The 14422-nt window shown below is 52.9% G+C and overlaps 3 protein-coding genes across 3 annotated transcripts; 2 read left to right on the plus strand and 1 right to left on the minus strand.

Annotated features, from left to right (window-relative positions):
* Positions 1–79: 79 nt before the first annotated feature.
* ColSpa_08576 (uncharacterized protein) lies at positions 80–1180 on the minus strand (the record flags this gene model as incomplete). The annotated part of the gene is made up of 1 exon (XM_049274788.1): positions 80–1180. One exon carries the CDS (start codon positions 1178–1180, stop codon positions 80–82), a length of 1101 nt encoding a protein of 366 aa, XP_049130745.1.
* Positions 1181–6990: 5810 nt separating this feature from the next.
* ColSpa_08577 (uncharacterized protein) lies at positions 6991–7730 on the plus strand (the record flags this gene model as incomplete). Its single annotated transcript, XM_049274789.1, has 2 exons — positions 6991–7450; positions 7501–7730. 2 exons carry the CDS (start codon positions 6991–6993, stop codon positions 7728–7730), a joined length of 690 nt encoding a protein of 229 aa, XP_049130746.1.
* A 4998-nt stretch (positions 7731–12728) lies between these two features.
* On the plus strand, positions 12729–14305 carry ColSpa_08578 (V-type proton ATPase subunit D; the record flags this gene model as incomplete). The annotated part of the gene is made up of 4 exons (XM_049274790.1): positions 12729–13086; positions 13358–13485; positions 13519–14022; positions 14099–14305. The coding sequence occupies 4 exons, from the start codon at positions 12729–12731 to the stop codon at positions 14303–14305; spliced, it is 1197 nt and encodes a 398-aa protein (XP_049130747.1).
* Between the last annotated feature and the right edge of the window lie 117 nt (positions 14306–14422).

Raw genomic sequence — 14422 nt, forward strand, 5'->3', positions numbered from 1 at the left:
CTTTTCACAGCGTCTGTCGTATTGGCACGCTAGGCGAAGAAGTGCAGATTGAACCCGGCCAGGAACATAAGACGATCATTCAGACAAGGCTGAATGGGCTTCGTTTCATGTCAGGGCTCCGGGGGCTCATAGGAAGCGCAAATAGATCGTCTTCCTGGTCTTGGTCTTGCTGCTTCGAGGGGGGGCCACTGTTGTTAACAACAGTGTTCAACGAGACCGAACCCCCTGGCGGTGGGTGGTCACGCGTTGTCTGTCGCATAAAATTCGAGAAGGACGAGACCGCCATATCACTGGATGCTGGAGAAAGGGGTATGGAACGCATGAGCGCGTTGCTGTCTGTAGACATCGAATCAGTTTGTGTTGATCGTAGAAAGGCAAAGTAGCCGCCAACAGGCATCTTACCAGCCTTACCAGCGGCCAAATCAGCGGCAGACGTGGCCAGTTTCAATCCCTTGAGCTTCTCTCCGAGTCTGCCGCCAACTGTCGCTCTGGGGGAATGCGGGCTAGGCAGAATCCGGGATGCGGTTGTCGTTGCGTTCTCACCAGCATCCTTCTTGGGGGTAATACCAAAATAACTGGCAATCCATTGTCTTTCTTGAAGCACCATTACTAGGCCGACACTTTCGGCATTGGCCTTCATCTCGACTTCGATCTCCTCTTCAAGCTCAGAAAACCTCCTTTTGGCCCAGATAGTATGGAGGATGCCCCGTGTCCCAACGTCTGAGTTGCCAGTGCCCAGACCTGAGGGGAAAATGGCGGGCAACGGCCTGGTAACAAATGTTGCACCGTCCGGGTGAGAAATGGTAACGACGGACGGAATGGTGGCACCAGGAGGGAGCAGGAAGTACACGCGCTTATTTGTTCCAGTAACCTTGTCACTAGCCGGTAGGTAGTTTGTCTTGCCATCCCACGATACTTCCCAGGCCTTGGATGTTGACGACGCCGAGGACACAGCAGACGGCGACTGGGCAGTTGGAGAAGCCGATGGATCCCACTCAACCATGAGAATCTTGGTGCCTTCGTTGCCTTTGCCTACCTCAAACTCGAAGCGAGCGAGGGCAAAGAGGGCGGTGTTGGTGGTGGGACCTGGTGTGGCGTCCGTGAGGCGGACGGGGAGGTCGGGGTCAACCGCCGACAAACGGGGCGGTGAAGAGGGCCGAGCGGCATCCGGTGCCTCCATGTCTTTGTCTGCGGCCGGATGTAGTTCGGTACGGAGTCCGGTTCGAAGTAGTTTTAGCGGAAGCACGATGCGGTGCGGGGTTGAGACAGATTTGCGGGCTACTTAGATACCTAAGCAACGGCAAAGTCTAGACACCCATGCATAAGGCAGCGCAGTTTAACGTCGACCCTGATCAGATCTGTAGAGGAGTGCAGAGGGCCAATTCGGCACACAGAGACAATAGGCCAACACTCGACAAGGTAGGCAAGGGGCGAGACTACGAGAACGGTTGATTGCAGCAAGGGATACGAAACAGGAACAGGGGCGGGGATCAAGGTCGGCCAACCGAGCGCAGGTGGTGGGGGGTCTGGAGTTGAAGTGAGTAAGAGATGATCGAAGTGGTGGTGGAAGTGGCACAAATAGTTTGGACACATGAGCAGGACGACGTCAGAGGAGAAGAGTAGGAGCCAGCCAGCCAGATTTGGCGGGAAGTGGGATGCGGAGACGGAGACGGAGATGGGAAGCTGGCCACACGGTTGTGGCTGAGGCAGGGGACATTGCGAACAAATTACCGGCATGTTTGCGAAGCCCCAAGCAGCGACCGGCGCTACGGGATAACCAAAGTATGTAAGCTATCGTGGAGGGGGGAGGGATTGCTGCCTGCCATACAATACAGTATCCTTGAGCTGCGTTACGCAACAAACAAAGTGAATGGCTACCACGAACGGAGTATGCGAGGTTATGCGCGAACATGAGAGGGCAGCGATGGTTTGTGGCCTTCGAGGATTATCGAATTGCAAGAAGTGCTTCACTACGACATGATGATGCCCCCTGGATACGTGGTCGAAAGATACGTAAGTAGGTATCACTTGAAACGAATACAAACCTCAGCTGCGATTTCGACAGAGTAACAGGAACGCCTCGGCCCTCTTTCAACCCGGACGAGGATTGTTCTGATGAGTCGGAATTGGCTTATTGGCTTTCGTTGACGAAACGGTACAGTACGCCCGTCCCGTCCCAGGTGTTAGCGGAGGAAACGCGGAGTAATATGGAGGGAAATGGAGCCGCTACTGGAGAAGCTCAAGACACGATGGGGAAACCCACAAATCACCGGGGGGTTCTCGGTCGACTATGACATTGACGTCCATTACTGACGGATGACCACTCAAAAGCCACAACATGATTTGAGCCATTGTCGTGATGAGGCACGAGAGAGACTGCCGAGTGGTACTGCTGGAAAGGGGCCCGCGATGGGAAGGAAAAGCAGTTCATCGCAATAGGCAACACACGATTTGTGAGGAATCCCTCCAGGTTGGAGTGTTACCATTTCTGGTGTTTAAAGATGGTGAGATAAAGTACTAGAGATACTCCATACGGTGGAATTTTACGGTCATAGGACATGCTACTGTATGTTGTGTGGGAGCGCAGCAGCAGTAGAGCCAAGTGATGTGCCTGCCTTTTCGAGCATACAGAAGCGCCCATACTAAGTGTATCCAGGAAAGAGAGACGTGGTCGGGCAATGCTAGGTTCAAGGCCCAGTTAGCTGGAAACCCATTCACAGCCAGCGTAATGGAAGGTAACTGTTGTACTCCACTAACGGCAGAAGCAGCCGGAAACCACGCTGAGTGGGTGGGAAAGGACGCAAGAATGGAAACACTACGCGGTACTTCGAATTCTTTCACTTTTTGTTTGGTGATGATGGTGTGCCGCGAGGGGGGAGGAGCGCCAGAAAAAGACCGCGGTAGGTCCGAGGGGCGCTCACCCACGCCATCTAGATCTTGCGGCCACCACTTTGTGGTTTGAGGGACCAAGGCGGTACGTATCTTCCCCGGTGCCCCTCTGTGCCACTGTCCCCAGCTCATCGTCTCCGTTCCCCGCTAGCTCCCACGCAGCTTATCCATCCGAGACGGCGCTAAGCCTCTTATGTCAGTTTCGTCGCTTCGACTTCGGCGACTTCGGTTGAATCTACAGCGTTCCAATTCCAAGGGGTCTTCCGAAAGACCTTCTTCGCTTCCATAAGCACAAGGCTTGAATAACGCACTGTCGTGCGTACATAGTACAGATACCCACCGTCTTGCACTGCGCGTTCCTTAAACCGGCCGTTTTGTGGGAATACTCCATGCCGACGAGAATCCTGTGGTTGTCGAGTTGTTCTTGATTGCGCATCTTTGGAGACGCCGGACTCGAAAAAGATCCTCGAAGACCAAATGACGGACCTAAGAAATACTGTGAACCATCGTCTGCGGGTGCAGAGCCTACCTCTCTGTACAGCTACCCCAAACATACTACAGTTTACGGTGCCGGGGTTTAACGTGTCTCTGTACACGGTACACAGTTCCCGCCTGCGTCCCAATACTTGGCACTGACCCGCAATTCAAGCCGCCCGCACATGGCCAGGATGGAACACCAGGCCAAGACAGTGGACTGGGCATTACCGAGCCCAGATCGGCGGCGCCGGCCACGGCCGTCTGTGCCTGTTCTGTTCGGCGCGGCACAAAAGGGGGGAGAGGAAGAAAATAAGTATAAAAAAAGATGGGGGCATAACACGAAAGCAATGATTTGAATGGCGTGCCGTACAGAACTCACTCGCCTTCATCCATCTTCACCAGGCCGACGATGCAGTATACAACTAATGAAAATTAAGTTGGCTGAGCGCCGCGTGTAACTGGATGTACCCATTTAGACGTCACACTTCTTTGAATCGGCTGAGCGGTTCACATCCGTACAGTTATTTGGCTGTAACCTTTACTCAGATCTCTCTCAGCTTTATGGCTCGGCTCAGAGCATATATGGTCGTATCTGACAGTCTCAGGCACTATCTGGGACCGGAACTAGATCTCGGCCTACCTAGCAGGTAGCTCTGTTGAATGTAGAAACAGTAACATTCCCTCGGCAATGGACGGCAGACGTTCACAAACGATTGGCTATCAGTGGGAACAAATGAACGACTGACGGGGCAGAGATCAGCACGCAGCAGCTGGCCCGTGTTGCTCAATGCTCGAACGGCTCCCTTCCAAGGCCGAGTCGGGCCAGGCCAGACGCCTGGCAGACAGACACAAGGTAACGTTGGAACGCCACCAAGTGGAGGGTTCTGACACAACATATAATCTCGAGGTGACTGGAGTGGGATAGTCAAGGCAAGGCAAGGCATGCACGAACGATAATGATACCGAACGACCATGTCATTGTACCGCCGCGCCTGGCCTGACTGGCCCTGCATCGCAGCCGATCCAATGATGCAAGCTGAGACCAACGTCGCAGTAGCCGTCTGCGTATATTTTTCCTTGGCCCCCCTTTGCTGATAGTTATAGAGAGAGAGACAGAGATAACGCAAGAGATAATCACATCGCATCTGGGCCCACAAAACAGCCGAAGAAGCTCAGTTAGGTGAGTCTAGCGTATGTCACCCGATGGTCAGGTTTCTTTGACAACGAGAACGAGGGCTGTGGTTTTTGTTGCAGCCGAGATGCAGTTGTAGCCAGTTGTATCGAATATCGTGTACAAGCGAGCAAAAGGCTGGTTCGAGACGCGCGACACAAAGTCTATCTGCAGGTTTTCTTCGCAAAGGGGGTACAGGAGAGGGAGGGATAGATCACGGTAAAGCAGGTAAAGTAGGTACGTACCTCAGGAAGGTAGTAGGACAATTGGGATGGATTGTGGGGTGGAAGAGCTCCGTCCGGGCACTTTTACGGTGCTTTCCTCGGCCGCTCTTTCTTCGCTCCCACCGTCGAGTGCCCATTACACTGTGCGTGTGTATCTTAGACACGGTGCCCACAGTCCAGACCCGTTTTGCCGATTACCCTCAGAGTATTCATCGATTACTTCCGATGTCTTCTCTCACTCTCTCTCTTTTTATTTTTATTTTTTTTATACTTTCCCAGAGGATAAGCCTACTGGAAGCCACTAAGCACAGTGCCGCAGGCCGTGTCAGACTCATCAGCCCCCCTGAACAAGCAAGTGCCCTTCTTCACTTGGACCTCTCCACTAATTCGCCGCACATACCGCCGGGCCACCCAGAATCAGCGGATGGCCGATCCTCTCCTCAGTGCTGGTCTCGCCCGCTCTCCCTCACCTGCCCGCCCGCCAGCCGTCCTGTCACCTTACCGCACCTGACCTCACCACTCAACTGTCGACCTTGTCAGAGGAAAAAGAAGGGAAACAACCCCTGTGCCTTCCGGGTCACGACCCGGGAAAAGGTCACTCCCACTAAAGCTGTAATCCGCCCCCCCGTCCACACCCACAAAGGGAGCCCGCCTGCACCACCACTACCCACGCCTTTCCCATTCGACACGGAGCGGAGAGGCCCTGCACTGGGACGGCTATTGTGCTGCTACTCTCCTCTCGCTCATTACGTCCTCGCATCTCCTCCCATCCCAACCAACTTCAAACACCACGCCCGAGACGACCACCACTGTCCGTAGCCCTATACCAACATCATTCGTCCTGGACTTCGCAGCCCGACTTGCTCCATCGCCTACGCTCACTTAACAACGTTTTCGTTAGGTGGGCTTCGATCTGTAGCCCGTTGGCTCTCGTCTCGCGATATCCGATCGTGATACCTTATCCATCACCCTTGGCACTTCCTTCCCGGGAACCATCTCACTCTCAGCGATTGAATTACGACAAAACCTGCGCAGAAGAAACAGCAATCCTCAACCTCGTCCCTCTTCTCAGATTCTACCGATAGCCTCAAATGTCTAGTCATGTTTAAGCTGCCAATACTCGGCATCGTCGACATACTGAGTTCCACACGCCTCTAGTTCCGTTCCGGCTAGACAGCATTTCTCGACGACCATATGCTGCACTCGCTTGATCCCGTTCCCTCGTCCTCCAGGCTGTGCCATCGTCCAGCACGATAGCATGAACATGGATCCGCCTCACATCACCGAGTTCGCTTCCGAGCGCTACTTCAGTAAATTAAGCCAACTCAACGAGTCCCCCGTGACCCGCGATGCCCAGCAACATCATCAACTACGCGATCCTCCACCACCTCCTTCCCAACCATGTTCTACGGCGTCGCCCCCTTCCCATCCTGCGCAGGCTTCTTCCTTCATCCTTCCACTTCGTACATCGAAAGCGAACGAATCCGAACTCGAGTCCACTCGCCCGTCAGACCAGAAACGTCCCGAAAAAAGCCGCCTGTTTAGTCTACGATCCAAGGTCTCGATTCTTCACTCTAAGTCATCCACATCACATACCGATCTGCACGAGCAGACTGCAGGGCTCTCCAGGCCAAAGACGTTTGTTACTCCCTTTCCCTCTGAATTGCACAGCATGGTCAAAGTCACTGACATGATGTCTAACTCGTTTACAGACAATCATTTGGCCAATTGTTTCTTGCCTTACCCACCGAACTCCAGATTCAGGTTATCTCCTCCCTACCGCTTACCGATGTTCTCAATCTTCGCCGAGTTTCGAAATCTTGGCATGCCATTGTCACGTTGAACGAGGCCCCTATTGTTCGCCATCATCTGGAGCGTCACATTCCGGCATATGCCCTACGTCTATATCCATCCAGTGACCCTACTAGCGCCAACTTTCATCATCTATGCGGTCTGTGGCACCGCTTACATGTTGCGGCGAAACTCTCGTTTCTCATGTGTGAGTGGATCACGAAAGAGATATTTTTGAGGACGACGGAAGTACAACGTCTCGAATTCGCACCGCAGCGAGAACGCATGCGTCGTCGCCTCATTCCGCTTCTGTTCACTGTATTCCATTTTTTCGAAACCTACCGAAAGCTACACCTACAACATATCATCAAACACGACGGCCACGGCTTGTTACACGAGCCCTATACACTAAACCCCATTGAGGTTCAAATCATGAACATGTACGACGATCAGACGTTGTTACGTGTTCACCAAGTCTTTCCACTCGTCATCTCTTCGTTCTGTCGACGGCTACGTCCACCGTCATATGCCGGTCGCGTCGAACGATCCTTGAGGGGCTACTTGAAGGAGAAGCCTCCAGACGAGGTCCACGTTGCCATTCTGTGCGTTGGCGGTTTGCGACAGGTAGAGAGGCTTTGGGAGATCAAAGGATATAACAGCAGGAGAGGAGCGGTTGATGTCTGGTACAATTCTATTGCGAAGGATTCGACTGAGCCAACCCCCAAACAGCGACGTGGGATCATGGGCTTGGGCCGCAAGAAGTCGACATTATCTGTTAAGGAACCGTCCAAACCACCACAGGAAGGATTCCCAGCACGCCGCGGTTCAAGGACATCTCTCGATGATCCTATGGACCCTTACGACACGAATTTGGTCTTCAACACCAGCCTGGCAGCCGGTATGCCCATGGGCCATTGGGGCGTGAGCATGTCCGCCACGTACTTGCAGATTTGCCTAGCTTGCAGGAGATCTGGCTGAAGACGGCCGAGGCTCTGATATTGGAGCGAGGCGTTGTGGAGCGTACCCAAGACATCAAGCGCAATGCACAAGTCATGTTGGAGCTGATTCGTGACGACGGCATGGATGAGGAGGATGAGTGGTGGTACGGGCGAAGTACCCCCGAGTCCGTTCGCCCTCCGCTCGAGGCAATAGATGAGGATCCTATGGATGGCGCATGACAATGGCACGGCGTGTTGGGCATTTACGGGCGTTTAGGTCGACCAAGGAAATGGTCGTTGGGACAGAGGCGAGGGGCTGCCTAGGTTTTTTTTTCCCTTTCTTTTTCTCCCCCCGGATAATTGGGACTACTACACTGCTCTCTTTTGTCGGGGCTCGCATGGACAGGGTGGTAAACATCTGGATAGAGATACTAGCATTTTATTGCCCCCAAATTCTTGTATTCACATCGAACATCCCCGGTATTATTTACCCGCCAACTAAGTTACAACAATTCATTTTGTTAAATCCAAAGTACTTTGCTTCAACATCTTTAATCGTTCGTCTCGTATCATTCATTATCGGATGATAAGGACACGAAAACATGACCATCATTAAGGTTCAGTGGTCAGCGTAAACAAACTCAATTCACTAGAAATAAAGTATATGTAGGAAGGAGGTGGCTCGAATATCTCATTGTATACGTAAACGGAAAGCGATATTCGTCGTGACATCTAATAAGCCAATCACAGTTACTTATGACTCGATCAGAACGGTGCCCGGGTTAATGGAACAAGAGCCATGACTGAAGCGTTTTCTTATCTACTGGCGTCTCAGAGTATGGAACATGCGTTCCCTCAACGCACCCTCCGCAATACCACCCTCAAAAGATGGCTGACTTATACTTGAAGCTGAGCCATAGGATGAGTTCATATTGGGTGAAGCCCGTTGCATACTCCCGCCGCTAATACCATACGACGTTGAATTCATGTTCAAACTAGCTTGGCTGGCCGAGTCTAGTCCCGCCATTTCGAGAAAAGTTGAATCGGAATAGTCCTGGAAAGAAGACAGGCCCGAGTTCTGCGGTCGGTGTGCCTGGCGTGTCTGAAACGCAGGAGAGTGATGCTGCATGGAGCGTGACGTGGAACTACGATAATTGGTCTCTTGCGTGGTTGCCGTAACTGCCATTTGCGCATTGAAAGATGGCTGTTGTACGCTCGTTAGCCCGTGGTAGCCTCCATCACTAGTTGATGCTGTAAAGGGGGTGCCATCTTGCCCAGCTGTCGAATTTATTTGACTAGCACTTGTGTTGGTTAGCCGATGCTGATTGACATTTGGCTGATTGTGTGAGGGGGACAGTTGTTGCTGCGGCTTTTGTTGATGAGGTTGATGACTCTGCTGTTGCTGGTGCTGGTGCTGGTGCTGGTGCTGGTGCTGGTGCTGGTGCTGGTGCTGTTGCTGGTGCTGGTGCTGGAGCTGGAGCTGGTGCTGGTGCTGGTGCTGGTCCTGATGCTGATGCTGCTGTTGTTGCTGCTGTTGTTGCTGTTGGTGTTGCTGTTGGTGTTGCTGTTGTGACTGAGTAGGCCGGACCTGATTATATATGCCTTGTGCTATTCTTCCTGGCATGTTCATGGTATAGGGGCTGATGGCTTTTGGTTTTTCGACCTGTTGGCCCGTACTTGGGGTTGCAATATTTTGACGGAATCCCACAGACGGATCGGGCTGAGAATGCTGATTATTGGGAGATTGTTGGAGAGTAGATCGACTCGCAGAGATGTTTATCTGCTTTCTAGAAATCTGCAAGTTGCCGCCAGCGGCTCCGCCAAGATTGGCATCATGTTGACCCGCTGATGCATCCGGTCGTAGCCTGTGCGACTCGGGTTGGATAGCCTGTCCGATTTGGCTACTCAACGCGGGTTCTTCCTGAAGCTCTGTGGAAACCCTCTGTCTTTTTGCTGATTGATATGCGGGTGTACTACCCTGATCGGGAGAATCATGATATCGAGTCAGCTGTGGCGAAGAGCTACTCTGCGAAGCAACAGTGGAAACTATTTCGGCCGGACTATGGGCTGAGGCTGGAGCAATGGTCGAAGGAATTTCATCAGGTCTTGTCATTTTGCCTTCTTGGGCAGCCTTCCGCTTCCGCTTAATAGCCTTGCGGCATCCTCCAGAATTCCCAATAGTCTCCCTGACAGGTTCTGGCACTGACGAGGAATATATGGTCGCAAAGGCATGCTGTGATTGATGCTGTGACTCTTTTTGCACGGGCGGAACAATGGCAATGTCTGATGATGGCTGGGAAGCACTCTCTACTGCACTTGAAAGTACCCCTTCTCCTTGATAGTCGATGTTCCTTGACGCTAAGGTCGATAGATGGTTATGCTCAGATGGAAGTGCCGCTTCTTTGGGCCGATTTTTAGAACCCTTGGGACGTCCTGGTCCTGGTTTCCGCTTCTTGACGCCGGGCACTCCAGGTCCAACGGGACCACTTGATGCGTTCGACGGCATAGATATAGCCGAGGATCCCGCAGCGTCCGTCACTGCATTCGGTAACACGGCGGAACCAATCGCTTCTCTAGGCCCGTCCCGAGCCTTCTGAGTATCGTCGCTCAACCCAATCTTGTGTTTCGGCCGATTTTTGGAGCCTTTGGGTCTCCCTCGCCTCTTTGGGTTTGACGGTATAGTAGCTGGCTCGGCAGAGGCGCTCCCCAGCACACTGCCAGAAGCACTTGGGCCGAACACGGCTCGATTGTAGCGAGATGTAGTCGTGGAATTTCGCACAAGCTGTCCTTCTAGAACATCTTCGTTGTCTGCAGCATCATCATCCACGTCAACCCAGCTGTCATCCACGGCGGACTCCATGACTAAACCGCTATTGGTGTGGCTATCTCCTGTCGCGATTACTGAAGGAGTAGCAGGTCCAGATATTTTCCTAGCAAGCCGGTCTTTCTTTCCCTTAACATTCTTACTTCCTTTAGGACGGCCTCGTGGGCGTTTCAGCGGTGGGTGCTGTGCATTTGGTATCGACCCATAACCAAGGGCTGGGAAAATCTCAGCTAGCCAGCCTACGAAGAGAGATCCAGATCCGTTCGCTTCTGCACTGTCTGGGAAGGCTCCGTCGGCTGAAGGCTGTGCACCGGAAACCTCGCCAAAGAAGGCCAGCGCCTTGCACAACTGATCGACGACTAGAGTAGGCTGTAAACTTCGCAATAAAGTCAGTAATCGAGCCTGTTCGGCCTTTGTTTCGGCCACGGTGAGCGGCGAAGTCCTCTGCCAGGCTCCATCAGGCTGTTGTAGGCTGGGTGCTACCTGGTCTTCTGGTCGGTAGACAAACTTGCTGCGTTTAATGGGAACATAGCGATCTGTTTGAGCTAGTTTGGCCGCCAGCTGGGTTCCTTCGCTTGTGCGCTTAGCTGCCGCGTCACGCTCCTGAGTTTCGTTGGTGGTGGAAAGGTCGATATGCATGACCCCAAAGTTCCCATTTCTAGCATCTGTTCTGCCTTTCAGCTTGCTGGGAACAGGATTGCGGACACGCCCATCTCTGTAGAGGCCCAGAACGTCATCTTGCACGGGTGGGCCCGTATGCTGCAAGATACCGAAACCATGAGCTTCGCCTGAGACTTGAAGGTTAGCAGCGCTTATTGCAGAACCTTACGCCAAGCAGCCAGCCACTAGGCAGCATCGAACAGACAGGTTTAGTTTACAAACCTTTTTGTTTCGTAGAGACTGATACCGGGGTATGCAAGGTAGATACAATCGAGGTGGCAGTGTCGGTGCCGGTACTGGTGCCAGAGTTCTCGAGGAAGGCAGACGCCGCGGGCTTTAACGGTTGAAGCGGTACTATCAAGGCTGCTGTTAGTTGGGACGTTACGCCTAAGGGGTTGAGGGGAAGAGGACAACATCACACCTGCAGTTGTAGCCATTGTTATATACGGCGGTCGCGTCAAGGGCTACTAGGCTCCACTCCCAAAGGAAAGAAAGACACCTTTGCGACCCTGTTATGTGCTCCCAAAAGTCAGTGTGCCGCGGGTCTTGGGTTCGGGTTGGCGCAGGGAATGAATATCTGAGCTCGTAATAACAGGAAAGGACATCACGAAATCCAATTTGGTATTAGTGAGGGGAGTCGAGATCGTACGGTGATTTACCGAGTCAGCTCCTCTTCACATATGTCCAACAACTCGAGACCATCGTCATTGTCGATCGACTCAGTAAGGAGGACAGAAGAGATGGACGCGTTGAACACAGCAAGAGCAGATGCTGTCGAAAGCCTCGGTATGATGGATGTGTTCGAGTCAGATTCGGGCTGTGCACTAAGCTTAGCGATGAAAGGCGATCAAGACGCCGGGACTTTCGTGATAGAAACCAGGACCGCTTTGTTGAGAACGTTGATTTAGGGGACGTGGAGAGCCAAGATGACGTTGTCGAGTAGCTGACGGAGTTCGGCGTGAGAAGGGCAGTATAGAAGATGCAGAACAGAGGGGTTAAGGTAGGAAGAGAGAGGAAGAGTGTGGGTGTACACCTGCCATCTGATACAATAAGGAAGGACTAGCTAATGGCTAATGGCAGTCCATTGGACCCGCGGTCTGCCCCGGCTAGGTGGCTGTACATCAACTCAAGTACGCTAACGGAGCGCCGTTAGTGGCCAAAAGCGGGCAGTACCTGCTGCCCAGCGCCCGGAAAAGTACTGCGTTGCGGTACATGAAAGACGCACGGTAAATTGCGAGAGCCAGAAGTACTGTCGGTATCCGTACCCCAAGCAAGGCAGCATTCGGGGTAGGTAATGGAAAGGTATGGTACCTGGCCTCACCTTCAGGACCAACACTACTACCACTTGGGGTCCAGTTCAGTACTGAACCGAACTTCCTCCACCTACGTCTGCTTCCACTGCATCCCATCCTCGACCAACTCAAAGCCAGCCCCTTCGTATACCGCTCTCCCACTGGATTTGGCAATCTTCATTGCTTCCGCGGGCACTTCCTATTCATCGGTTCCGAGGTAAGCCCCCTTGTTTGGTCCCGAGCGCCCAAACATACTTCTGACCAACCTAGTTGGCGCTCTGCCTCGCGTCAGCTGTTTACCGACCTACCTTAGCTCTTCTCCCCTCGACACCTTAAAGCTTTGCGAGCTTTGCGAGCTTTGTGCTGTCTTCGTCGCCATCGTGCCCAGAAACACCTCCCCCTACGCCCTCAAACGTCGACACGCATGGATAGCTAGCCCTCGTCCGATAACAAAACAAAACTATGTCTACCAGATACGCTCTTGTTTCTCTGCCGCTTGGCATCTTCGACTCTAGCGATAAAGAAGACGCCATCGCCTCTCTTAACGCTACCATCTCGCCCGAGAATGGCAATGTCCGACCTTTCAACATACCCGATTTCAAAATTGGCACCCTAGATGCCTTAGTCCAGCAAGCTGATGACCTCGCCAAATTGGAATCTACCTGTGAGGCCGTCGTTGCCAAAGTTGCTGACTCTTTGAAATCGATACTTGATGGCGACGAGGACAAGATCTCCCAGCAGAAGATGGTCAATGACAGTGAGACATACTCAACCCCTCCTCCCCCAAATGCCCCTGCTGCACCACTTGCGGTCTCGAAATGTCACTAAAAGTGTCTGTCTCCTAGAGCCCACCGATCAATACGTTAGTTCCTTCTCCTGGAACAGAGTCCGATACCGCGCCGACAAGCCCCTGAGCGAACTCGTCGATACTTTGCAAAAGGTACATGAATATGGCTCGTGTCTGAGAACTACAATCTTTTACTCATCCCTCGCTCTCTCTCTCCCCCCCCCCCCCCCCCCCCCCCCCCCCCCCCCCCGCTCTTCCTCAAGGGGAAGCCAGCCTGAGTTGCAATGCCACCGACATCCAACAGCTAGGAAGCTGACCAGTCGTCAGGAACTCTTTACCACCGACAACGACGTCAAGAGCAAGTTCAACCAGTATAACTCAGTTAAGACAAACTTCACCACTCTACAGCGCAAGCAGACGTACGCGCTCCTGGTGATCCCATCGTAGTAATTCGTTTACTGACAGTTCCATGGCAGTGGCAACCTTGCGACCAAGTCCCTTACCCCTGTCGTTGATCCAGCGCTGCTCATCCAGGATTCTGAATACCTCGAGACGCATCTAATCGTTGTACCGAACAACGCGAAGAAAGATTTCTTGCGAAGTTATGAAACACTGGCACCGATGGTCGTTCCCCGCTCTGCCGTACAAGTTGCTTCCGACGAAGAGTTCACCTTGTTTGCCGCTACAGCGTTCAAGAAACATAGTGCCGAATTCCTACAAAAGTGCCGCGAGCAGAAGTGGACCCCACGTCAGTACAAGTATGTCGAGGGCGGCAAAGAGGAGGAGCAGCGCGAGCTCGACCGGGTGGCTCGCGAAGAGAAAAAGACATGGGGCGAAGCTTTGAGAATTGGCCGGACTGGCTGGAGCGAGAGTGTCATGATCTGGCTGCATGTGCTTGCACTGCGCGTGTTCGTTGAAGCAGTGCTTCGCTACGGACTCCCGCTCGACTACGTTAGTGTCCTCGTCAAGGTTGGCCCCCCTCCCCCTTTGGAAAAATGTACGTTATGGTTGTGATTTGCTCGGGATGCTGACTTCATCGCTTAAGACAAATTCGAAGCTGGCCAAGAAGGTCAAGACTGCATTGGACTCCAACTACTCGTATTTGGGTGGTAACGCTTTTGGGAGAGACAAGCGTGGCAAGATCACCAAGGATGACGCAACATTGTCCTCCGAGATGGCGGCGGCTGGCTTGGGTGGAGGTGAGGGCCATGAGTACACGGCCTATGTGTACTATGAATTCGACTTCCCCTAAGTAGACGGTTTGGTGAGATGAAGGAGACGAATGGCCCGCCCCCTCAGACCTGTACGTATGCACGGAGCATCCAGCGGATGGAATTGGGAGAACAATGGAACGAAGGATAGAAAGGCT

This window comes from Colletotrichum spaethianum (assembly GCF_022836535.1).
Source record: "Colletotrichum spaethianum MAFF 239500 DNA, contig23, whole genome shotgun sequence".
Taxonomy (NCBI): domain Eukaryota; kingdom Fungi; phylum Ascomycota; class Sordariomycetes; order Glomerellales; family Glomerellaceae; genus Colletotrichum; species Colletotrichum spaethianum.